The 26,853-nt window shown below is 47.7% G+C and overlaps 1 protein-coding gene and 1 pseudogene across 1 annotated transcript in view; one reads left to right on the top strand and one right to left on the bottom strand.

Moving 5' to 3' along the window:
* Positions 1–26,853, bottom strand: part of Trappc9 (trafficking protein particle complex subunit 9) — a 430,884-nt gene that overhangs the window by 95,549 nt on the left and 308,482 nt on the right. Inside the window, exon 20 of the mRNA XM_050145170.1 lies at positions 3,599–3,751. Coding sequence (XP_050001127.1) covers positions 3,599–3,751 — 153 coding nt within the window. The remainder of the gene's footprint in view (positions 1–3,598; positions 3,752–26,853) is intronic.
* Positions 1,088–1,238, top strand: LOC126503617 (uncharacterized; annotated as a pseudogene).

Genomic DNA, 26,853 nt, shown 5'->3' with positions numbered 1-26,853 from the left:
CCACCCACCTTCCAGAGAGATAAAGAAATGAAGAGTCTGTACAAACATCAACCAACTAATTAAGTAAGAAATAATAATAAATTACTAATGGTAGTGGCTGACAAGAGCCTCTTTTGGTCTTTTTATGACCAGCACAGGTGACAGGTGTGAATCAGTCACATAAGTGAGCACACTCCAACTCAAATGCAACACTGTGTAGCAGGTGCAAGATGTCTATTGGACAAGGTGGCTATAGTTACTATGTGGGGACAGCTAGGGGGGGTTTTTGGGGTGTGTCTCAGACCCCATACCTCTAAAAGATGGGTGGGTACTCATGTGGAGGATGAGGTGGAAAGTGCTGAAGCGGGGCAGCACATGTAAGTGGGTACTGTCTTTCCCTTGCCCCTAACCACCACGACTCAGAAGATGTGTTCCATCTCATGTATCAGCGCTGGGTGAAGGGCTCCAAGTACGAGGATGCAGCCCAGCCCTACTAGAGCTCAAGTAAGCTATCAAACTGCCATAGATTTTATACTACTGGAAATTATACTACTGGAGAGACCCCTGCAAATGGCAAGCAAGCCTCTTACTTGGTTTTCTAATTTGCATCACCAACTTTCTAAACATCAATGCCATTTTTCTCATCTTGGTAAATACCCTGGCACCTTGGCACAGCTCCCCATGCCAGTGACCAAACTGCAGAGAAAATGCCTACAATGAAACATGCTGTCAGCTAGAGGTCCAGAGAGGTCTGCAATTGGTTCAGTACAGCAAGTCTTGTACTTCTAGAACATCACAGAGAATAGACGCTGAAATGCATGGAAGGCAGGTAAGTGTTCATTATCAATTTGTCCAAGAGATGTGGCCATCTCAGCAGCTCCTCTGAGTAGTATGGTTAGTGAGAAGGCCATGGCAGAAGGGGAAGCCTAGACATGACTCCTAAGGGCAATGAAAGCATAATACTAACGGCAGTCTGACTCCCGACTGACTAGGTAAGAGCCAGGTGACCTTTGAGCAGGTGAGATAACCTCATGGGCCTCAATTTTCTCATCAGCAGCCAAGGGAGAAAGCTACATCAGAAAGCTATTCCACAAATCAACCACTCCATCCAGCATGTAGGCCTTCTGGCTAAGATCAAGTGCAGTGTTTGTTCTTATCACTTCAATATCTGGTATGTCTTCTATCTGAAAACTGAATGGCTTTTTGCAAGCTACACATTAACTTGGTATTACAGCACTTTCAGGAACGGCACAGTTGTGTGTGTGTGTGTGTGTGTGTGTGTGTGTGTAAGAGAGGGAGAGAGAAAGAGACAGTTTATGTAAATGGATCTGATCAATATCTGGCATCTAGTGAGTGTTAAGAGTACACAGACTGTGTGCATGTTCAACACATAGCCAGTAACACAAACAGAGTGAACACAGAGGCTTGTCAGGATGTTCATGGAATGTCATTTCATATATTCTCCAATTGACTAAATATGAAATCTACACTGTCCATGTGTGGACCATGATTCCTTCCTGAGAAATTTTAAGGCACACACAGCTATCATGTTTGCATGGATGGGGGACACACTGTGTGTGCTGTGTGTACTGTGTGTGCTATGTGTGCTGTGTGTGCTGTGTGTGCTGTACTGTGTGTGCTGTGCTGTGTGTGCTGTGCTGTGTGTACTGTGTGTGCTGTGGTGTGCTGTGTGTGCTGTACTGTGTGTACTGTGTGTGCTGTGCTGTGTGTACTGTGTGTGCTGTGTGTGCTGTGCGTACTATGTGTGCTGTGTTGTGTGTGTTGTGTGTACTGTGTGTGCTGTTTGTACTGTGTGTGCTGTGCTGTAAGATAAAAGACCCTTGAATGAAGTTATTACAAACAGCTTGGATAGCTGAATTCTCTGGAGGCAGATACCGAATGATTTCCTGCATTTCACTTATGATGATCAAGGAATCAATGATACTGATGGCAGGGGCTGTTTGTATTAGAATTCATTTAGATAAAACTATTTTTCCAAGCATGACTTACTATTACAAAAATAAAGTATGATACAGGGTCTTAGAAGAGACATATTTAGAGAGGTTTAGTGTTTTCCAGGAGATGAGAAGACAGAGCTCCATTGAGAAGCATCCTGGAGAAGCCAATTAGAAAGACCGAAGAGTCTGAGCTGCTCAGTGAAGCAGCCTCGTCCCCACTTCAGCATCAAGTGGGGGCAGGGCTACCACCTCTCTCTATGGGAAACGTAGTTCCAGGGGATGGGATAAAGTGAAGCACAGCCTGAAGTGGGTTGTCCTGCCTGGGATCAACAAAGCCCACAGCTCTATGTGTAAAACCCTTATAGGGCTGTGAAACCCAAGGAACCCTGGGGACCCTGCCAGCTTACACAGGGTGTCTAGTGTCTGCCAGACCATCACAGAAACTCTGAGTGGCATGCAGGTGGGGCACCAGCTACTCTCAGCCACTCTGCTCAGAAGGGTATCCTCTAAAATACGAGGCCCTACACTTGAGAAAGGTTCTATGATGGGAGATTTCCAACAAACACAAGGCAGAGGGGAATGAGGGATGACGGTATGTGTGCTCCAGGCTTGTCTCCTAACCTTGCTATTTTAAAATCACTTCATCTGGCCATCCGGGTATCTAGAGTGAGCCAACTAAGCCACAATGGCTTTTCTGTTGGCTACATCGCAGAAGTGAAAGCTCCACCGCACAGTTTCCCAGTTTCTACCCCTGTGTGACGGAAAGCACAGTCTGTACTGGGGTCTGGATCGGACAGCGTCCATCACGCTGTCCCTAGAACTGAGCACAATCTCTGGCCCATACAAAGTCTGATGGTTAAATCTTCTGGAATGTTCTAGTCAAGACACACAGTCTGACCATACCCAGAGCCACAGAGTCCACACACGGAGGAGGTGATGGAAAGAAACCCATGTTAGAAGTGCCTTTTTCTGGCAGACACTACTCTGAAGAGGCCACTCTCTCCTGCTGTGCTGCTTGTGGGGCATTTCTCACCTCTGGCCCTTCGACAGACTTCCACCCACTGCCAACAGTCCACTCAAATGTCTGCCAGCTGTATGGGTGCTCTGCAGAGACTGGCACACAGAGTCACCCAGCGTCCTTCCACCCATCCAGCCGAACTCTGGTCACACGCCTGGGTGGGTGCAGGGATCATATATGACTCTCCTTTTTCACAATGCAGTCCACAGAGAAATCTCTCACTCCTCTACAAAGTTCCTCTACATCTTGCTAAGCTGCACCTCTCCATTTGGCTCCCAGACAACTGTATCCACATCCTCCACTGTCAGTCAGAGGATGGCTCAAGCCCTGTACTGATTGACAGCCATTAGAACCTGCCACTACCGTGAATATCAACACTCAAAAGAAACATGAGATCCAAAGACAGGACCACCACCAGTCCCCATTAAGACCTTTATCCGCTCAGAATCAATACTTCATTAAGTAGGGCCTCTGAAGTGTGACGAGGCTGAGAAAATGCCAGCCCTGTGGTCCATGTCCTGCCATGGCATTTAGAGCTGTCTGTAGTTGAAACTCAGTACCCATTAAGCACCTCTTGGCTCCCTGTGGGTGGCCAGAATCCCTAGTCAGGGTGGGTGTGCCTCGGGGCACTGAAAAGGATAGAATTCTCCAGCGGATGTCCAGCTTGCTGCTGATCTCCAGGCCTCGTGCCTCCTGCCTCTCTTCTTCTAGCTGCTTCAGATTTGCAAAGTGTCCTTTCTCTCCGGGGGATTCTGGGATACTTTCAAAGTTGAACTTGTCCACTTGAATAGCCATTCTGAGAGAAGAAGGAAAACAGTGGAGAATTAATCAGTGGGGCAGTTTTTTCCCAGAGCTGTTGGAGAGTCAGCACATGCCAGCGTGAGGCAGTCTGATGAACCATTATCGCTAGTAATTCCTAACAGATTCATTCCCAGAAAATGAAATAATGACTCCCAAGGTGGCCCTGACTGCAGAGCTGGCTCAACACACAGTTCCAAAAAAGCTACAGCTGTAGATTTAGACTTCTGAGAAACCCTGCATCACCCCAGGTGAGGGTTCCATTCCACACCGGGGTGTGGCAGACAGGACCCAGAATGCTGTTCACACAGTGCTCTGGGTCATGACTTAAGCTCCTTGTGGACATCCACAGAGCACGCTGGCATGACTGGACCCTGGGGACCTTGCTTTCCACTCTAAACTCTGCCTGACATAACTCCACAGTGCCGCCAAATGGGCTCAGGAGCTGACCCACAAACCCTGCCCACAGCTGCCACAACCCCTATCTTCCTACAGCAGCTTCCCAGCTACAGACTTGGGAGTCCCCTCTGTTCAGCTCTCCGATCAAACCCACCTCTCTTTAACAAAACACTCTCACTGCTTACTGGGCCCTTTGACCTTCTAAGCATTTCTAATGCAGGAGGCGCTCTGCCTCAGTCTTTAGCTCTGGAATGTTCTTAGCCATGGCGTGGTTGAGCCAGTCTATCCTGAAGCAGGAGCTGGAAAGCCCCTCCCCAGCTGACCCCAGCCACAGCAGCCTATTCTCTATTCTCTCCTGCAACATTCCATTTATTTCTGGCAGGGCATTTATCATGAGATTAAAGATTTATTTCTGAGTTAGTTAATCGTATCTCAATTCTACTAGGGGCAGAGATGCACTTGGTCTTGGTGACCAGGCTCCCCAGGTATAGAGTAATGTCCAGGGCACATCAGTGACTCAGTAAATAATCAGCTACATGGATGAAGGAGCAGTTTTAAAGCCTCCCCTGACACTGCAAGTCCAATGGTCTTTCTTCCCCACTGTGTCTGCACTCTGGCTTATATTCTGACCTGCTGTCTGTCCCCGCCATGGAACAGGAGTTGGTTACCTGACATCTAAACTTTACCTCTTGGCCTGATTGGCATATAACAGGCACTCATAAAGGTATGTCACATGGGTGTTAGTAGGTAGATAGAGAGAAATGGGGCTTCTAAGGAAGTATTATTCATGAGGACTCCTCTAAGCTGTGGCTCCAACCCAAACAGGACTCAGAGTCAACCAGCTGATGGGTGAAAGTGGATGCTGATGGTATTGTTGGACTCTGAGTGGCCATGTTTGTCAGCAAAACCATGATCACCTTTGGGGCTTTTCCAGAAGTCCATCACACCCAGCAAGGAGGTCTCAAGACCTATGCTGTCTGCAGAAAGGGCTGCTGGGGAGTCAATAAAACCATGACACTAGGCTCAGAGCCTGCCCTGGAAGGCTGATGGCCCAGAGGCCAGAAGCACCACTAGATAAACACAGTCCACACAGATAGCAAGAACATCCCCTAACGTTAAACATACTTTTGTGGTTTTATTCTAAGCAGTTTATCATAAAATCCTAGAAAACAGAAAAGCACAAAAAGGGAAAACGAAAGACTAAGAATATAAGATCCTAAAAGACTTCAGTTCCATAATCTCTTCCTGAAGTATTGTATTTTAATGTGATTATTTTATTTCTACATGTCCAGGTAATTCTGAGGAGTCATCGTATCCACAACACACATACACGGCTGAAATTCATCCTAGTCGCGAGTGAATTCTATGAACACGCTCACACCATTAAAAATTAGTTCACCCAGCAAAGTGTGCCTCAGGTCTGAAATCCCAGCTCCCAGAGGACTGAAACAAGGGGACTGTGACTTCAAGAAGCTAGACTATAGAACAAGTTCAAGGACAGCCCGGACTATGTAGTGAGAGTATCTTTAAAAAAAAAAAAACTGTGGGGGCCATGATGGTTGACCAGGTCAGAGGACTAAAAACAATTTTTCAAGCATTTGCTACATGAATATGATGACCTGAGTTTGAGTTCTGGGTCCCATGGAGGAAGGAAAAACTGACTTCCAAAGGTGGTCCTCACTTCCACAGGTGTGTGGGATATGCACCTGGACCCACATATATAGCATATAAACACTAAACAAATGTGTAAATCTCATCGACACAGCATTAGCCTAGCATGTACAAGGTCCTGGTCGTTATAGGGACTCACTTCTGTTTACTCGCTATTCAGGGCTGACTCCATTCTATGATGTGGAAGTCGCCAGCACAGAGGTCTGTAATACCCCCTTAGACACTGGTCAGCACTTATCTAAGGTTTGCACACACCTTTTCTGTATTCAAGGAAAACATACTCTTTGTCTCCCACGGCCAGCATCTGGTGCTGCTCCCACAAAACCCCCTGGGAAGTATGAGGACAAGGAGGTAGGAACATCTCTGGCGAGAGAAGCACAAGCCACTAGCTCACATTCCCACACATGAGTACCAAGGAAGCAGCTTTCCCATTGGGGCGAGGCCACGGCTTGCAGCACAAGAGGGTACCAAGCAAACAAAGGTAGAGCAACAGGACATGGTTGCAACACCCCAGTCTGTGGTGCAGTAGAGAGAGGAAGGGACACGAGGAGACAGGAGTTCAAGTGTGTGAAGCAACACCACAGATGCAGCGTTGTTTCTCACGGATATGGAGGGGAAGTGGGAGACCCGGGATCACATAGGCTGGACTCCAGCTCATTCCACATAGAAGCTGGGTCGCCAGAAATAGCCACACAATTGTCTTCATTCCTTGGACTTCCTACACTGCAGGATCTGGGAGCATTCACTTGGCTCACTTGATCTAGCTGGTGCTCAAAAACATTATAGCTGTTATTCTTCTAGGGTAATGAAAATGTTTTGAAGTGGATTGTGGCAACGGCAGCACAGCCCTCTGGATGCATGGGAATGTGGTACACTTCAGGTAGATGGATGGGACGGGATGTCAACAGAGCTTTCATAAGAAATTATGGCTATTACAGGAACTTATGCTGATGATCAAATGGGCTAGCCAAAAGCTGTGTTGTATGGTATAAAATGCCACACAAATACTAATGGGCCTGTGTATTACTGCCCCTCACTGTCCTGCAGTTGTCCTACTGAAGTTCATGTCGGCTGTCGCTTCCCACTGTGTCCACCCTTTTCTCAGGCAAAACTGTTTCATTCAACTTGGTGCTACCAGAACCCAGCATGGAGCAGGTCCTGGAAAAAGATGGCTCAAGGAGCAGCTGGCCACCCAGTCACAACTGTTGGGGGTCCCTGGCATGATGGACGTTTCCTCCACCATCACCAGAAAAAAAAAAACCCTGCATTCCCCAGGTCTCTTGTTTCTAAACAGAGCTTTGTGGCTCTCTCCAGCCTGCTTGGGAATTCCACAGATGTCCGTATGGAGATTAAAATGTCAGCAGGACTCTTGGCAGGGAAGTCGGAGAATGCCTGGGTCTACTTGAAATTCACCAAGCCTTTGGACAGGTCACTGGTCTGTACCAGTTTCCTGCAGAGAAATTTTGCCTAAGTGAGGCCAGGCCAGAGCCTGTGCCGCTCAGCAGAGATGTCCCTCCTGCTTCTGACTGACTATAGGAAACCAGCTGTTTGGAAGGCTCTCTGCCTTATATGACTAAGGGGCCCCGAGAGCTGCCTAGCCTTTTCCCTGAGCCTGGATAGAGTTTGGGGCAGGGGGAGAAATACCTCCCAAGGGAAAATGGAGGAACACCACATATATGGCGTGATCCAAGTAAATTCTTACATCCTCCTCCATTCCAGTGACACCCAGATACTGGCTAGAGACTGTGAGATTTAAAGCTAGGACTAACTAGATCAGTTTCCATGATGAGAAGGCAACCTTATCTTGAGCCTTGTGCTGATGCAGAGGAGGGAGTAGCTGGAATGGGTTTAGCCCACACCAGATAGGACCAGGACAAACACGACACACTATCCTCTTGTACTAAACCCAAGGAGACTGAGAGAGGAAAAACCTAGAGAGCATCTGCTAGATTATTCCCTAAGATGGTGTTGAAGGACGAAGGCGAGCATGTCCCATGGAAGGTTTGGAGCTCTGGCTTTAAAAAACTGTGCTTTCCTCCTTATGTTAATGAGAAGTCAAAGAAGCAGGCTGGTGGGATGGCTCAGCAAGGGCACTTGACACAGAACCTGACCATCTGAGTTCAATCTTTAGGACCACATGGTAGAAGGACAAAATCAGCTCCTCCAAGCTATCCCAAGTGCTCAAATCACGTTTGTGTGAGCTCTGTTTCTCTTTTAGACAGATTGAGTCTTGTGGAGCCCAGGGTGGCCTTGAAATAACAGATCCCTCTGTCTCCAAAATCCTGGGACTAAAGGTGTGTGCCACCACTCCCTGGCTTCTAGTGCCTTAGCTCTATACTCTGATCTTCAGGCAGGCTTTATTTGTTAAAATGCAAATAAAATATCACTACACACCGCCATGGATTATACTCAATAGAAGAGGAACTGAGGTCTAAATTGTATGTGGCCTCAGGAGCTGTAGTACACAGGGAATCATTAGAACTCTGAAGAGGTGGGCATTTTCCTGTGCTCAGCATGGCAAAGCCTCCCCGTGACACTTGGCTGTGCCCTGATAGCATCGCAGGGACCTGGTCAAGGTTCACTTGGTCCCTAGCATTGAGCCTAGATATGCACAGGGCCTCACTGGCACTCCTCCCAAAGAATTTCAACACCATCCCAAGTCTGCTTCTTTCCAGAACAATTCACTTTCGCCTGCCCCTGCCCCTGCCCTCCACAGTCAGCTGGGAGCCATGGTTCACATTGGCCTGATGGTTCTCCTTCACCTCAGGCACCAGCTGTGTGCCCCTGCTGTATCTCACCTTTGTGGGCCTGACCCCTACCCACCTCCCTCCTCCCCATGCCTGGCACAAGCCTCAGCCTCCTCCCTTGCAGTCTTCATGAAAGTCTCATCATGGGAGCCCTAAGCTCAGGCCTCCGCTTTGCCGGCCTTTTTTTTTACATAGCAACTACTAATTTCCCCTCAGCAGGACTCGGGTCACATACGTGATTTGCTGGCCTGGGTTGGGGATGGGGGGTGATGGAGCTGAGAGAAGAGGACACATACCCCAAAGGGCCTGGGCAAATCTGGATGTCTTGCCGAGGCCCATTTTCAACCAAAATACCCCAAGCCTTGAGATTCTCAGAGGGATCCACAAATTGGAAACTGCCTAATTAGCATGTGTACAAGATAGCATCCTCATCACCATCAACAAATAGCACAAATACCAAATATATTTATAGGATAGAGATATGTAGCAAGGCGATACAGATTTAGAAAATATAATTTTGAATACACTTCCAGAAAGTCAAAAAAATTCATTTTGGGAAGCATGGTGCAAGGGAAAAATTAGACTGAAAGGGCACACTGAAAGGAGACTCCATCACTGCAGAGATGCACAGGCGCTTTCTACGGATTGGCACATTCACCATTTATCCCAGAGCTTGGACCAGTCCATCAGGCAGGATACTATATAGTCACCTCCCTTACTCAGCTCACTGAGCCCCAGGGTGGCAGGCCCTGCCACACCCCCTCTTTACTGTGGAGGAAACTAGGGCTCCCGAGGACCATGTAGCTATGCAGGAACATGGCAGACAGACGAAAGCTTCCTGCAATGAAAGCCAAGCTGCCACGAGGGGCAGGCTGGAGAGGAAGAGTTAGACCTAGCAGACAGTTGTCCCAGCACAGGCTGGATGGAGTCCTGAGCCGGACGGTGCTCTGCAGCAGGGGGCAACAGCAGGCAGGAGTCCACACTGAGGCCTTGGAACAGTATTAGAAGCCCACTCCTCATTATTCCATTTCCCACTTCGTATCACCTGTATCCAAGATCCTCCCCTATCACAGTCCCCACACATTTTCCTGGCCTCTGTGGTTGCTCCATGTTGTACAGTCATATCTGAGGATGTGGAGCTAGGAACCACAGACGAGAGGGAACACCATTGCTTGTCTTTCTGAGTCCGGGAAACGTCACTCAACATAATCTTTTCTAGTACTATCTATCCATTTGCCTGCAAACTTTGTGATTTCACTTTTCTTTATAGAATGTCTGTATATGTGCGTGCGCACACACACACACACACACACACAGAGAGAGAGAGAGAGAGAGAGAGAGAGAGAGAGAGATTCTCTTAAAACTATGTTAACTAGTAACAATCCTCTAAGCTTCAGAGAACGCTATTTTCTTGTTCTGTCCTTTGTAGGGTCACCCAGTAGGGACTATGTCTGTCACACATCAAACAATGACAACTGTAAGTTTTGCACTGTAGCACACAGAGGAGGTAACCCATAGAGGTCAACACATCACAATGTAACATAAAGCCTAATCTTCTATTTAAAAGGGGTTGTTTAGTAGCAGTAGGGTACAGCCATTCTCAGGCATAGTGCTGGTCTCTGATTTTGGGCTGGCAAAGATGACTCTCTCCTGGGCCTCAGGCAGCCAGGGTCTTTTCTTCCTGACTCTCAGGGTTCCACTATCTTTACAACAATTACAGTGTGCCTCATCTGAAGCTGTGCTTCTAAACAGGCCCTGCACTTCTAGGGACCTTGCTATGTGCACCCATCATGGAGGGTTGTGAGGATACTGCTGGAAACTGCTGTCAATCAAGACTGTGCAGTTCCCCAGGGTGTTCAAGGGAGGCCATGGCTGAGCAGGCAGAGGAAGACAAAGCCTCCAGAATCTGTCCTGCCTACCTTCCTACCTGGCCCATTCTGCTTTCAACTCTTCCATCTCCTCTGGAGCGTAAGCCATGGCCTACTCATCTGTAAGAACAGGTGGCCATCCCTCTGGCTCCGGGTTCCTCTAGTTGTGCAGCACACTGAACATCACGCAAAGCTACCATGACCATGTGAAAGTCTGCCACTGAGGATAAACCAGTCACTCCCCTGAACCTCTCTAGCGTGCACAGGGAACCAGAAGGTTCTTGCAATCATGAATGGCTCATAGCAGGTGTTGCCCAACCCTCACAGCTCTCATTTCTGGGATCTCTCAGATACCTCAGAGGGATAGATGATAGCTGGGAAGAGCCATGTTGCTTGAGCTTTGCACATGCCTGTGCCTTCCAATTCTGACTGCAGAGAAGGGGCAGGCCTGTGCAGTGGCCTGCAGACAAGCTGTAGTTGGCATAGACTGTGAGCAAATGCATACGAGACAACTCTGCGGACTGAGGTGTAGATAGGATAGAGGGCTGGCTCAGGATTACTTGAGAAGACAGGGGAGCTAATGACTAGATCAAAGGCTTGAAATGAACTCTGCCTTGCGTTCACTGCAGCACATGGAGAGTGGCCTTCAAGGGAGTTAGCTGTGCTGCTTGCACTCCCGTTTCTCTAGCCAAGACTTTGAGAAAGACAAAAAAGGTGCCAGTGGCAGATTAATATGCAAAGGTAATCTCGATCCTTCAGATACAAAGCACTGAAAGACCCGACTCTTCCCCTGTTACCTGCCAGGCTGCCAGACAGGCATCAGAAGGTGCTTCCAGATCATTCCAATTACTTCTCTATAACCAGAGGCTATGAGGTTGGGAACTTATCCAATCTTGCTGGGCTGTTTTCCAATATAACGAATGAGAACATTAATAAGAAAGTACTTCTGTTCATCGGGTGCCAACTTTACCAGTCTTGAATTTGCCTCTGATCCCTGTAACTACCTTAGGAGGTAGCACTGACACCCTAATTCTACAGGAAAAAGAGGGAAGAGTGTCCTTGCTCACGCAGATTTTGACCAGTGGGCTCACAAGTAACATGTACCCTCGGATAGACAGGTGCCCCTTCCACAAGGCCTGTACACATGGACAATTGCCTACTGGGTACATGATATTACAGACACATGAAGTCATGCAGACCACCTATCCAGGACCCCTCTTTGAACGAGTCAAACAAATGCACACCCCAAAGTTGTCAAAGCTCAGGCCTGAGCTCTGGGTCTCTTGGTCTCCAAAGTGTGCTGTCTCTTCATGCTGCACAAGGACTCCAGCCTGATGCAGGCCAGATCATGTATCCATACAGTCCAGGCAGATCCAAGTGAAGAAAAGAACTTGGCCCCCTTTTGCTGTGGGACAATGATTTTTACCCTGTAAAGATTTGCTTTTTTATACTTATTTAATAAAATGGTGATTGACCAGTAGCCAGGCAGGAAGCATGGGTGGGACGACCAGGCAGGACGTAGAGGCGAGGCAATGAGAACAGGAGGATTCTGGAAAGAGAAAAGGCTCAGTCTGCAGTTGTCATCCAGACACAGAGGAAGATGAGAATGCCTCATTATGATGGAAGGTACCAAGCCACGTGGCAAACACAGACAAGAATTGTGGGCTAATATAAGTTATAAGAGTTATAAGATGCCTGAGCAAATAGGCCAACCAGTTTATAATTAATGTAGACCTCTGCGTGTTTCTTTGGGGCTGAACAGCTGCGGGACTGGGCGCGACAGAAGAAACTTGCACCAACACCCTGTCATCTGTCAGCCAGTCACGGTAAAAGTGAGACTCTGACTATCCTGTCTTATCACAGTGTCATTCAGCACTACAAGTTCTGTGCTGCAGGAGAGGGAAGAAAACATGGCTTCCATGGTGAGGGATTAAACCCATTTCACCCTGAAAATATAGGACTCTGATAAATTGCATTCTGGCCGCTGACGAAGGCCTGTCAGAGGAACCATGGTGAAAAGAAAGAGTAAAAATCGCCCAGAGTTGTTTCATCATGCTCCACACTAGAAAATGCTACTCAGGATGATTTCCACAGAAGGCTTTTTCCTTCCGCTCAGAGAACGTGTCAAGCACTGGGGCAGCAGTGAGGAGTAACAACACAATTCAAACTGAGGGGAAAGGCCAGAGAGTGCAGAGACATGGCGAGGCCCACAGGATTTTTCAAGTCTGAAGTTCAGTCCTTAGAAGGCTTGCCCATGGAGAATGCAGCTTTGAAAACCCCTGGGGGTGGCCCAAGAGTCACAGGACCCTGACACAGAGAAATTTTCACACCATCACACCTCATTTAGCATAGCCACCATGGGACAGGATGTTCAGTCGCATGGCTTTGGCCAAGCACAAGGACATATGCTATGTTGGATGGCACTGACCATTGTGTTTGAGTTGTTTCTCTCTGCCATGTCACATGGACGAGGTGAGGCTAGCCAGCCTGACTCTTGGGCTGGAAAGGGCTGTCAAAAAGGTTCTCAAGCCTGGATCAAGGTGATGTGTAATGTGAAATGATGTCAACTTCTGCTTTACCTCACTGACATTTAGGAAGAACCTATTCGTTACTATGGCTTATGTGAGTGAAAAACTATGAGGTGTTTCTTCTTGGAGCCTCCTGCACCCTTTATATACTGAAAGTATATAAGGACTCATTTCTCTGGACCTAGTACAAAGCTACACCTTCCAGAAGCATCTCCCATTTCTTACCCAGGAGCCATCTTTCTCTTGTCAAGACCCTCCAGTCCCTTGTCTGCCCATCCATGCTTGTCACTAGGCTCTGGCTCTGTGCTGGTGTCTGAGGAAGGTGCTTCCTGACCAGGCTGAGTCTGTCCTGCTCTTAGGCAATTCCTTGGGCATACAAGACCCTCTAGGAAGCAGTGCTCTGGGTTATACCAAGCCCTGTGCCAACCTGGCCCATTTGTTCTGACTCAGAAAAGTTTATAAACAAGATCCCATTCAATTTTTTAAGAATTACAGCCTAGCTGGGCAGTGGTGGTGCACACCTTTAATCCCAGCACTCGGGAGGCAGAGGCAGGCAGATCTCTGTGAGTTCAAGGCCAGCCTGTTCTACAAGAGCTAGTTCCAGGACAGGCTCCAAAGCACCAGAGAAACCCCTGTCTCAAAAAATCAAAATATAAAAATAATTACAGCCCAGTGAGAACACAAATACAAAGAACGATGAATAAGGAGACCATGTGGTAGCTGTCTGGAGAACCACCCTGCTGAGCGAGTTTGTCTTTCTGCAGAGATGACTGTCGGTTTTCCATGACTCTGTACATCACAAGGCCTGAACAAAGCAGAGGGACTAGGTCCATGCCTTAGATTCCGGGTCAGAGGAAAACCCTGCCAGCTAGCATAGTAACAATGGGGCCAGACCTATACCCATGAATAAGATGCCCCATTCACCTCCAGCATTCATCTCCAGTGCTGGTGTGATATTTCTTCATGGCTTATCCCAGGTGGCCTACGGTAATAGTTTAAGTCTTTCCTCCCTAGGATTGGAGCCCACATGCAGTCTGGCCTCTCTGCTTGCTGGTCAGTTTCTTCGCTACTGCTCCCTGGCTTTGCCTTCTGTTCTTCCTGCATGGGGCCTTAGGGATCAGGTTATATACCCCTGAGAGCAAACTGGTGTTCACAATTGGTTTAGGACTGAAAATGAATCCAGTTCCAGCTTGCTCTGGCACGTGAGCCCAGATGAACTGCATAGCCCACCTGAACTCGGACTTCTTCATCCTTTGGGGACAGTGACAGCAGACAGGGACGCTGTGCGTGAAGAAAGATGAGGGGTGGAATAGAGAGGACATCTGCTTCTGCCTGGTCACTGGTAAGAGGTGACATTACTGCTCTTGTAAATGTGCCTGATTTGATTGTAATGGCATTCCACCCACATTCCTTCAACCTTATATGATAGTACTAGAAACCCACAAGAGAATTATGCTGAGCAGAAATCACGTCTGAAAACCATCCAAACACCAAAACGGATTAAGCTGTGCCATTGCCTCCAGTGATTCATTCAGTAACATGTGCATATACTGACAGCCACTATTTTAAGCAAATGTGACTGAATCCCTTGCCTTCAAGTTCAGTGTGGAGAGGGAGAGGAGAGAAGAGGAGAGAGAGAAGGAATGAGGGAAAGAAGAGGGGAGGAGAAGGGAGAAGGGGGGAGCAAAGAGTTGCAAGATGACAGGAGAATGTACAGGTGAGCAAGTGGCCTACAGGGGCGTCTGTCTACCAATTAACAATGGTGGCAATCATGAGAAACAGTTCATGCCAACTCGTGCCAATTTTCACAGACAACGGCAAACCTAGACCCCCTGATGCCACCCTTGGGCCTCTCAGAGTTTATGCTGCCGACTGGCCTCCAGTGCTCGGAGCAGTACTCAACAATCAGCCCCTGTCTGAGTCATCACTTCTAACATGCTCAGCAATTGTCTTTAATTCTTCCACCCATGGAGAGCTGTCTTCCACCAGTTGAGTAAATCCAAGGCAGGGAAAATGGCCAGGCCTGGCCTGAAAACCAGAGAAGAGGCCCCTCTGTTATTGGGAGCAGACCCTCTGGGGCAACTCCATGGGCCTTAAGCTTTTAAGGGTCAGCATTCACCTAGTCAGGGCTGCAACTCTGCAGGGACAACACGGTGGCAGAAGAATCGATGCTGTGACCTGAGTACACTGTGCCACTAAGGTGCCACCAGGGATGGCTCTGAGGTTCACTTTCCTCATGTAAGCGTAAGGATCAAATCAGAGGAGAATGGTAAGCAAAAAGAAGGTAACCCTGAAGAAAACTCTATAACTCACCTCCGTGAGCCTTGTGGGGTCAGAGAAGAGAGCATGGCAGCAACAGAGGACACCTGAGGTCCTCACCTAGATGCCTAGAGCTTTCCATCCCAGAAGCTGGGAGGAGAATCCTGGGAGTACAGATGTTGAGAGGGATGGAGAACGGGAAAGCCACATGCCTTGGGCGGTCTCTACACAGGGAAGGCCTAGTGCTCTAGTGTGCCTCACAGGGAATGGGGCTAGTCTTTCTGAAAGCACGGGTGGTTCCTTATTGCTTTAGCTCCCAACAACAAAAGAGGACATCACATTCTGTGGATGATTAGAGACAAAAGTGGACCCTGAGCCAGCACAGCAGCCTTCCAGCACCTGCCACTGGGACACGGGTGTGGTGTGCATTTTCGTACAAAGAGCCTCTTGGGTTGGCCCCTGTTCCAAGACTACTCTCTTCAGCATTTGCGTATGTTTCAAGCTCATCTAACTTGCTCTGTCACTCTGTCAAGCATTTAGTGGTGACAGAGGATTACTTCAGCCATTGTCACATGCCATTGCTGGGTAAGCAAAGGTAACACACCTTAAAATCAACTACCCCACATTCCCAGTAAAGAGCTGATGCTCTTGTACATAGTGGAAACTGAGGCACACTGATGGGATATCAGTTATCTAAAATGACAGCTTAGGCAATGCAGTGCCGGGACCTGGCCGGGACTTTTCTTGCTCCAGGCTCTGTGATGGGGGAGAAGAGCACAATGCAGGAAAAGCTACAGGTGCTCAGGAATGGAACCTGGTGAGAAAGCTAGACACTGGGGCTCTCAGCCAGAGGCTTCCTGGGATCCCTGTCAACTGCCCTATTGAGACCGAGTCTACCAGAGCAGAACACAAAGGCCCACAGGCTCTTCAGCCCCCACCCCAAAGGAGAACTGCAATGAATAATCCCAAGTGTCTTCCAAATCTCTGCCTGAGTTAGGACATTTATACCCCCAGTCAGAGTCAACTCAACAGAAGTACTAGACTAAAAGCAGAAAGCTAAGGAAACAAAGCCCTACAACACCTGCAGGGTTAGGACAGACATGCATCTGCAGAGTTGGGACTGGAGCACACCTGCAGGGTTAGGGCAGACATGCATCTCCAGAGGTGGGACTGAGGTACACCTCAGGGTTAGGGCAAATGAGAAGGCAGAGCTGTATATGAGTCATGAACTACTGCTCAGCTTAGACTTTCTCAGGTGAAGAAGGGATCCTTGGGTCACTGGTAGAGGGTAGATTCAGGCATGAACATGAGGCAGACTTGGAATGAGGGCGCACCTCAATAAGGCGAGTCAGCAAAGGGTGGTGGGAAGGTGGGGGAAGGCCAGATCATGCCCCGCCACACCCCAACAAGGGCCTGCTTGCCCAGATCTCTCCATATACCAGATACTGGGAAGCCATAAGGAGTCATGCTTCTGAAGAAGGACAAGAAAACTCTTGTCAGATGCTGGGGAACCGTAGCTGTCAAAAGAGCAAATTCAAACCACTTCACATAAACCAATGCTTTAGACACAGATATTGATGAGACGTGAATCTGGAGAACGACAGCATTGTCCCTGTGGTGGGATTAAGTGTGATTTAAAACTTACTTTTCCTCATCTTCTAAAAGGAATGTGTGCAAGGTCTGCAGAGATTAGGGGATGGCAGCCACAAGAAGAAAGACAATGCCTTTCCAGGGTGGCTGGACAGGAGCTGCCAGGACAGCAGGCCATAGCAAGATGAAAAGCGAGACCAGGGCTGAGCCTAAAGGGATGGGCTGGAAGAGAAAGGTTGGGGCAGACAAAGGAAGCATGAGCATCACCCTGAGCAAGCAAATCCCAGCACCGTGCACACAGGAAGTTGGGAGAAAGTGCTGGGAGGGGAAAGGGATTAAAACAACATTGTTCTGGAATAGCTCCCGGCGGACAGGCAGGGCCGCAGATGGAAACACAGGGTCTGCACAGTGTGAAGTGGAAACGCTCACAGAAATGTCACGTATTATTATTGCCACCACTGCAGTTCCTAATCGAGTTAAGCACGGGCGATGACGCTTCCTCCAACTAGCACTTGGCGAGGCCATCGCTGTGTAGCTGCCACTAAGGCCCTCACGCTCCGGTGCCAGATGGGACCCGGAGAGACAAGGTGAAAAACGTGATAGGGATGCATAGAGGAAGAAGGGTCCACTTCCGGGGCTGGTTTGCACCTTTGGGGTTTGAAAACAGAAAAGTCAAGCTTGTGAGAGATCGATTCAGCGAGAAAAATCCTCTAGTGATCCAGCTTAATATTGAAAAGGCCATGCTGTTAAGATAGGAATAGCCAAGTCCTCAGTGATCTGAAGCTGACAGTTAGGAACAAGCAGTGGTTTCCTAACTTGAGACAAAAGGAAAAAGATAAAAAGGAAAAACAGTAGTTTCCCCCTCCCTACTCTGACCTAATCTTTGGGGAGCTGAGCCATGGAGCACCTCCAGTCTTCCTGTCAACCCAGTGCTCCCTACAAGGAAACCCAGAGGGAAATTGGGCTGCACCAGGGGGGTTTAAAACAGCAGGCTTGTAAGTGAAAGGCCCTCACTGTAGAGAATTGCCCCAAGCCATCCTCTGAAGGCAGAAGGTGATGGCTGAATAAGGTATTGCAGGTTCCTGTGCCCCTGCCATTGCTACCTCTCGGGAATGATCCTGTCCTTCAGTATCTCTAAGAGGGGCTGGGACACAAGAGAAAAATAAAATACTGTTTGGCATGCAGACAAGGGAGAGACAGAAGCAGACATGGAGGCTGGTAGACACCAACCGACAAACAGGGACACAGGCCCCCCAGGAGATTCCTGGATCCTCTAACTATATTTTATAACACATCACTGACCTCGAGAATGGATAGAAGCCAAAGCTGAGTCCATGGGGGACCCCAGAAGGGGTTTCTCCTTAGCTGGGAGGAGAGGCAGGAGAGCCTAGTCAGGGATGCATAGGGTAGGTGCTGGACTTGGGAAAGGAGCCAGGAAAGATCATAGAGCCCAGAAGGAGGGTTCTGGCAGGTTCCAGGGTAAAGGGCAGGGACTGCCCAACTCTGAGTCTCCCTTTGCCCAATGCCCTGTTCCCAGGGTAGGTTCTGCTCTGCCTACCCAGCTCCACACTGGAGCAGCTGGTGTGAAGAGGATGTGGGATGCTCTCTGGCTGGTGTGTATCTTGCAGCCCTCCGTCCTGTTACCTCATCCCCTGGGTCCCCACAGTTCTGGTGGGCACATACTGGCTCACACAGTGGCATTGGTCAGAACAACCTGACTAGATCTACAAGCAACTGAATACCCTGTGTTAGCCAAGGGCTTTAAACTCCTAAATCCTAGAGCTGAAAGAAAATATCCAAGTTCAAGAGAGCAACCAAACTGCTCCCTTAGCCCAGGAGGCCAGACCTGCTAAGGGGTGGGTCCAAGGGTTCCAGACCTAACCACCTGACCCAACTTCCTTTTGGGTAGGTGGAGTTGGAGAGTACATGGCATGGGACACAGAATAGCCTGTGCCTCCTGCATGGGGCTGACTTGCAGGACTAGCCTCTTCTGACGTTTCAAGAGAAGGGGAGCTGTGGGCCAGTATGTTGGACCTGAAATCTCCTATACATTTTAAGTGACAGCTTTTTTTGTCCCAGAGGAAAGCCAGATCTCTCCATGACCTGACTAGCCCTGCTAATCACATGCTTAGGAGTCTCTGCTGAATCAGTTAGTTGGCGTATACTTCTTTGATGCACCTCCCACACCCAAGTGCCCCCATTGGGGTCTCCCAGAATCAGCATCCAGGTATGGGAAACCTGGTTACAGTTGCATCTGCTCCTAACACATCCCCTCTGCCATCACTATGGATACCAACACAAATTACTGGACAGAGAAACAGGGAAGAAACCAAAGTTTATTTTAATTGCAAAGGGTTTTTTTTCCCCCTATGTTCTCTTCCAACCAATATTATCATCTTCATCATCTTCATTTTCAATTTCATACTGTGAAAGTCTCAGAGTGCCAGATGGAAGGAAATGAAACACCATAATGATATGGGGAGAGATTTAAAAATTAAAAAGAGAATGAATCATACACCCAGCTAGAGCGTACCTGCTCCCCCTATAAAGAGGAAGAGGACCCAGCTGGAGGACTACAGATGCTGGTGGGGTCCCAGGACAAGACCATAGCCCAGCCAGGCCAGTGGCAGCTCCATGGTTACTCAGAGTCTTCTCCAAGAAGTCATGGCCATGGAGATGTGCAGGTCCTGGGTAGATGAGCCTCTCCACCCCCTTCCATAGGAACTCTGGGATGAGCACCCTTGTGTTCTCCTACTGCATAGAACATGGCTGAGAGTCCTGGGCTGCCTCAGAGCAGGGCTGTGGACTGATCTAAACTAGCTCTTCACTCCTCTTGCAGGGTGGCTGGGTCAAGGTAAAGAAGATTTCAAGAAAGGTCAAAGGCTGTGGACGTCACCACACACAGACACACACACACAGAGACACACACACACCAAGTTTGCAGTCTGGGTATCCAATACAGCCAGTACAGGCTATGGGGAGAGTGTCTCTCTACTCCAGAGTGACAATGGGGAGAAGAATAGCCAGCCTGGCAAGGCAGCAGTAAGTACTCTCAATCTGCAAGGTGAGAGTCAACATCTGAGTTTGTCCCCTGACCTCCACAAATGCACGGAGTACTCACGCACTGACATAAGACCATATACATATCATGTGCATGTATACATGCAAGTATGTAAATAGATGTATATAGAAAAAATGTATCAGATTTAGATAAATATTTTAAATATTAATAAACTCAATACTCTCATTAAAAGGCAGATCCTGCTGTAACAGATAGAAATGCAAAATTCAACTATATGCCATTGAAATTTTAAGGGTTCAATTTAAACATGAAGAGTTTAAGTATATTAACATGGTGACTCACACTTGTGATCCCTGGCACTCAGGAGGCTGAGATAGGAGGATAGCAAGCTCAAGGCCAGCAAAGTAAAACTCTGTCTCCCAAAACAGAGAGAGAAATGAGAGGGAGAAAAACCTTAGAGAGGTCTAAAAAAACTGATGAGCGCTATCCTTGGAAATGACTATATACCTACACTGGAACGGTTACATCAATAACATAAAGTGGACTCTGAGATCAAGAGCATCAACAGTAGAAAGCATGATTTACAGCAAGACTCCATAATCTTGAATATGCGGGGATGAGAGAACAGAATATAGGAAGCAAAAAATGCTTGCCATTAAAGGGACTCACACACAGCCTCACATCATGGCTGGAGATTTCTGGATCCCCGCCCCCTCAACACCTAGACAAAATAAATAAAACCAAAATCAGTAAAGATGAGAGTTGACAGCGTTACCAGCTGTGGGACTGGTGGGCAGAGCCTTACAGCAAGCTGCTTCAGCATCAGCCCCTTTCCAGGCCAGGACCAGGCATCACGCGGTGCTTGGCCCTAACACAATCTCAGGACAGGCAAGGAAGGCAGGGAACATGTGGGGTGAGCTTTGAATTACATTTGGTGACACTAAGAACAGGATTTTTAGGAAGGAACACTGATGTTTACCCTTCTCTTTGTATTTACGAACACTAACAGATGGCTTCAGAGATGGACAAGAAGATGCGCACAGGCCACAGATAAACTACAGCAAACTAGAATGGTTAGATTTAACTTTGGTATATAATTGCTTAATTAGAAGTTGAAATCATTTTCTTAAGTGAGAGAATTCTGAGAGTTCTTAAGATTCTACTGAGTATGGAAATCTTCAAAAGGAGGAGATAGCTGGGTGGCATTTTCCAAATATTTGCTCCAGCTTCACTGAATCTCCTCAGAAGGATTCCTTCGCTGCTGTGGGCTTTAGTCTTGTCATCCATGAAGTAAGCTAATGATCACACATGTGTGAAGGATTGCTTGGTAATTCCATGTGGATGGGTGTTCTAGATGTCTGTAGGCACTTGGACTTTCCTAGTAACTGTCCCCTTGGCCCTGAGACCAGCAGGGATACACTGGGAGCTCAACTTCTTCACTACTTCCTGAAAAGTGCTGTTTAGAGAGAATAAAGATTGGGGAACAAGGAGAGCAAAGAAGGCACCCCAGTACCTCCAAAGGCAGATGATAAAAGCCTTGATCCAGAACTGATGTTTTCACATCTGAAACATGAGGTTTAGAGCTGGCCGGATGGCTCAGCGGAAGATGGTGCTTGCTGCCAACCCTGACAACCTGAGTTCCATCCCTGCGCCCCATGGTGGGAAGACAGAACAGCTCCCACAAGTTGTACTCCGATCCCTCCACATGCACTGGATGGCACATGATCCCCCTGCGAATAATTACATGCAAAAAGAAACAAAAATAAATAAATAAAGAACGAACCTAGTCAGAAAGAGAAGGATTTGTACACCTTGACGAGGGAGGAAATGATTTAGTAGGTTCAAGCTCAGAGCTTCTAGGAGATTTGAAGAGAAGTCAGGCACCTGGTGTTTTGTGGTGAGACAAGGCTATAGTTATGGAAATCATAGTACGTGGAGAGCATCAGCACGAACCACGCACCTCCATTTGCAGAGGATGTTCTAAGGCTGCAGGCGGAAGGGGCACCTCGTCGCGTTCACAAGGTGCCAGGCTCTGTTCCAACACTAGACAACCTTGAGCAGGGGGAAGAAGCTGAGGATACGGCAAACTCGTAAGACAAAAGAGGGGGTGTGCACGTACATGCTTGTGCATTGCCTCTTATTTTAATACATTTTACTTTGTCCTTCTTGAAAACAGAGTAAAGATCGGTTATATCCTTTCAATCGTTATAATCAAAACATAACATAGGAGGAGGTATAAGGTAAAGATAAGAATAGGTGCTTGAGTTAAACAAACTGGGACTCCACTTGAGGTCTGTCCACAGTAGCTTGTGGGGTGTTAATGGCTATGATCCTCGGTCTCTCAGCATGCATGCCTGTGTGAAAACACCAAGAAAGTCAGTGTGGCTCAACTAGGCTTTCCAGGGAACTTCAATGCCACACCCCTGCTTCTCTCATGGCCAGTGACTCTTCCTTTAGGAACCCGCTTCTCCCCATTTCCAAGTCCACCATCCCAGACTCCCTGGCCATGGGGTACAGCTTCAGACCAGACCCAACATATGAGGCCCTGTTCTTTGCCCTTCCTGATATGAAGAGGAAGGGGCTTGCCAATTAGGTCTGATTACATGGTGTTAAAAGGGCAATACCAAACTCATTAAAACCCAAATGGCTAGTGAGAACAATCAAGGAAAGAAAAGAAGGAAAGTGCAGATTCGGATATTAAACCTGCTTTCCTTACAACACCAGGCAAGGAATATTAGGAACACATTTTTATCAATGAACCTTTCTTTTAAATTAAAAAAAAAATAATATACTAGCCCCAGTTCCTCCTCCCTCCCCTTCTCCCTCCCTTCCCCCAATACCCCCCCCTCCAACCACTCCTCAGAGGAGGTAAGGACTCATTGGGAAGTCAACAAAATTTGGTATACCAAGTTGAGGCAAGATCAAGCCCCGCCCCTCTCCTACTCAAGGCTGAACAAGGTATCCCACCATAGGGAATGTATTCCAAAAAGCCAGTTCATGCACCCAGGATAAGTTCTGGTCCTACTGCCAGCTTCCCACCACCACCACCACAAACAGATCAAGCCACATAACTGTCACCCACATTCAGCTCTGTCCCATGCAGGATCCCCAGCTGTCAGTCCAGAGTCTGTGAGCTCCCAGTAGCTCAGGTCAGCTGTGTCTGTGGTTTTCCCAATCATGATCTTGTTCCTTCTTGTTCATATGCTCCCTCCTCCCTCTCTTCAGCTTAGCTCCAGTAGCTCAGCCCAGTGTTTGGCTGTGGATCTCTGGATCTGCTTCTATCAACTACTGGCTGTATTGCCAATGAACTTTTAAACCTTAGATGAAATCAACAGATTTCAAGTGGGGGAATATAAATCCCCAAAGTTGACTCAAGAAGAGATTTTAAAAGTTAAACATGAAATTACCATATAGCACAACAATTTCATTCCTAGCTACATACCCAGGAGAAATGAAGACATCTATCCAAGGCCCATGTGTGAACACTCACAGCAACGTCATCCACAACAGACCAAAGGGGTCCACAAATGCACTGTCCATCAGCTGATAAACTGGTAGGTGAAGCAGGCCATAGGCACACAGTGGAACATGGTCAGTAATTAAAAGGATAGGAAAGCTGACAGGTGCCACAACACAAGACACCCCAAAGCCAATGCGCTCGGGAAAGAGGCTGGCCACAAGGCACCTGGCATCAATTGAGCCCATTTGTCAGGAGCTAGTGACTAAACATAGATCAACGGCTGCCCGGGGCTGGGAGTTGATTGGGAGAGAGGGGAGAGACCACTAGCAGGGTTCTTTTGGGAGGGGGAGTGAAACTCAAGGTTGACATAATCATGGTTTAAAGCCTTTCTGTGAATACACTGGAACCAATGAGCTGCGCCTTGTAAATGGTGTGCAGTATAACATACCAAATATGTCCTGATGGAGGAACCCACTATTTAAAAGAAGAGACGGCTATTGATCCATTATCCATCTGTTACAATTACTCATTGCCTTCAACCGACATCCAGCATACAGCCACGTGCCTCCCAATGGTCCATGAGGTCACTCGAGAAAGGGGGAGATAGACTCAGCAAGAATTTACTCCACCATGACAGAGAGCACCATGTCCAGCAAAAACACAAGAGCAGCCAAAGTATGGGTGGCGGAGGAGCCCTATGAACTCCCCTCTAGGTTCTGGCTGACTCTATTTGACAACAGTGACTTCTGTCATCAAATATTACTGTAACAGTGAAAACTAGAATAGAGACGATTGCACGTGGAAATTGATCCTCCGTGAAGAACGGCACTCAGGCATTTTAGGATTTGCATGTGAAGCTGAAGCTGAATCTGCTGGCAGTGAAACCGTCAACTTCATCTCTGCCGACGGACATTGCCAAGGGGGTTGTGGGGGTTTGAATAGGAATGGCCCCCATAGGTTCACAGAGTTAAATGCTTGGTCATTAGGGAGTGGCACTACTTGACAGGGATTAGAAGATGTGACTTTGTTGAAGTAGGTGTGGCCTTGTTGGAAGAAATGTGTCACGGGGGGACGGGCATTGGAGTTTCAAATGCTCAAACCAGGTTCAGTGTCTCTCTTCTGGCTGCCTCTCTGCTAGATCCAGGTGCAGAATTCTCAGCTACCTCTCCAACAACTGTCTGCCTGTGTACCACCATGCTTCCCACCATGATGACAATGGACTAAACCTTTGACATTGTAAGCCAGCCCCAACTAAATATTTTCCTTTATAAGAGTTGCTATGGTCATGGTGTCTCTTCACAGCAACAGAACACCCACTAACACATTGGCACTGCTGGTCTCATGACCTAGGGAGCTAAGGCTGCAATCAAAGTCTACTGAGCAGACTTGATTTCCCATGAAGTGGGCCATCAGGGGGCTGAAGCCACATCTTCAACACACTAAGAGTTTAATCCAGTGTTTGTGACATAAGCAGGCATAGTATTGAAGGAGGCCACTGACTGGCTTTCAAAAGTCTGGAAATATAACAATTAACACAAGTCAAAAGAATCTAAGGAGGTTACAGATATGTCTCATGTCTGTTCTAATGCACCATCTCATCATGGTACACAAACTGTCAGCCTACAGAGCACAGATACATGAATTATCATGCCCTGCTCCCTTCACACCCGGGAGGCAGCCAGACCAAGAGGGGCCATATCCTCACTGCCATGTGTTCACCTGAGGTCCACCACCAGGGATATCACCTTTCTGTGTTCAACATCATCCTAAGAACTGGAAGGATGGTCTTCACTCCTCACAGAATAAGACAGAGAAGACATGCACAAAAAAAAAGGCAAGCTCCCTAGTAAGCAGTGAAGTCAACTCAGCCCTTGTAGCTCTGCCTCCACTGCAAGAACGATAAACTATGTCCCAGTGACTAGTGCATAAGCGAGCCCAGGGGAGGGTACCCATTTTCTCTTGTCATTTCAGCTTCCTGAACGATGAAAAAAAAAAAATAACTCAAAGAGGCTTAAAGACAAAGAAGAGACAGGAAGCTAATGGGTGAGCAGGTATCATTGCTGCTACTACAATGACCAGCCCCCTCCCCTGCCCCCACCACTGAACTTCATATTCACCATCCTTTACCAAGTTCACAGACCTCCACTGGCACCTTTTCTGCTGATACCACTGGATGGACAGTCCTGGGGATGGTGTGCACTAAGCCTGGAGTTGAATGCCCAATTCTAGGCAGGACACTAAGGCCTGGTGATGGCCCCTCAGGCCTTCAGTGATGAGTGGGATGTAAACATAGACCATCTTGGTTCTGACTGAGAACCTTGACTGAATGGAAGAGCTCAAAACAATGCCGTAAGCCCAGAGCATGCTCACTGATGAACCCCTGCAACCGAAACCCAGTGGAGCCTTGAGGAAAGCCACGGAAAGGACCAAGTTTATTTTGGTCATGGTTTCCCAGGTTGCAGTCCACAGTGAGCTGGCTGGGAAACAGAAAAAGTGGCAGGAAGGACCAGAGGTAAGATGTGCCCCTGTAGGAAATGCATCCAATAACCTACTTCCTCTGCCTTAATAGCACTGAGCTGAACTCATCAAAGCATAACACACTAATAAAGTTGGTACCCATGATGCAATCATTTCTTGAAGTCCACCAGCTGAGACCAAACCCTCAACATGTGTGCCTTCAAGGGATGCTTTTAGATTCAATGATAACAGCAACCAAAATGCACAAAACTGTCCTAGCCTCGTGGCAAGCAAGCACCTTACCATCCAGATCTACCAGCTCCAGTTTGGAAGGGGACTCTGCACCCAGACTGGGTCTTTCAATTACCTACCCACCAAGTTTACTGGAGCAAGAATTTCAGTAAGTAATAAACTCTCTCATCCTTTGTCTTTCTTTTTCTTTCTTTCTTCTTTCTTTCTTTCTTTCTTTCTTTCTTTCTTTCTTTCTTTCTTTCTTTCTTTCTTTCTCCCCCCCCCCTGGGCAGTAAGGAAGAAAGTGAACTATTTCTTTGAGCTCAAGATGTGAGCTACTCAGCTTCCTCAAGACTATTAACACATTCAGCCTTGTAATGGTTGGCTCTTTCCTTTCAGCTCTCTGTGGCTAATGTCCTGACCCATGTCATCTTTAGAATGAGTTGACAGCAGGCAGTGCTAGTGTGTACCTGTCATTCCATAAGTGGCTTTTACACCCAGTCTCTTCTTTCGTCCTCACAATGATCTTAGGAAGCTGTGCTTCCACTTATTATGACTAAGGAAGAATTAGGCTCACAGCGTAAGTGACCCAACTCAATTGAGACATTAAATAAGTCTCAAAATCACTGTCAGAACCTGGTTCTATAACCAGAGGACCAAGGCTAATTTCTGGATTCTTCTGGAAGAACAAGATATGAATGCAACTAAGAGGTCCTGAGATTGTGAGATCACACAGGATTGATTAGGCCTTGATTACTCTGCTAACAGTGGCTCTCTCCTGCAGCTGGTAACAAAGTCTCAGCAAGGGGGCCAGATAAAGGAAGCCTGGGCACAAGGAGTCCAGCAAACAGAACATGAGGACAGAAAA

Source organism: Alexandromys fortis, unplaced genomic scaffold (genome assembly GCF_014885135.2).
Source record: "Alexandromys fortis isolate MF-2015 unplaced genomic scaffold, M_Fortis_MF-2015_v1.1 scaffold_2_1_26212458, whole genome shotgun sequence".
In the NCBI taxonomy this organism is placed as follows: Eukaryota; Metazoa; Chordata; class Mammalia; order Rodentia; family Cricetidae; genus Alexandromys; species Alexandromys fortis.
This window is presented reverse-complemented; position numbering and strand designations above follow the sequence as displayed.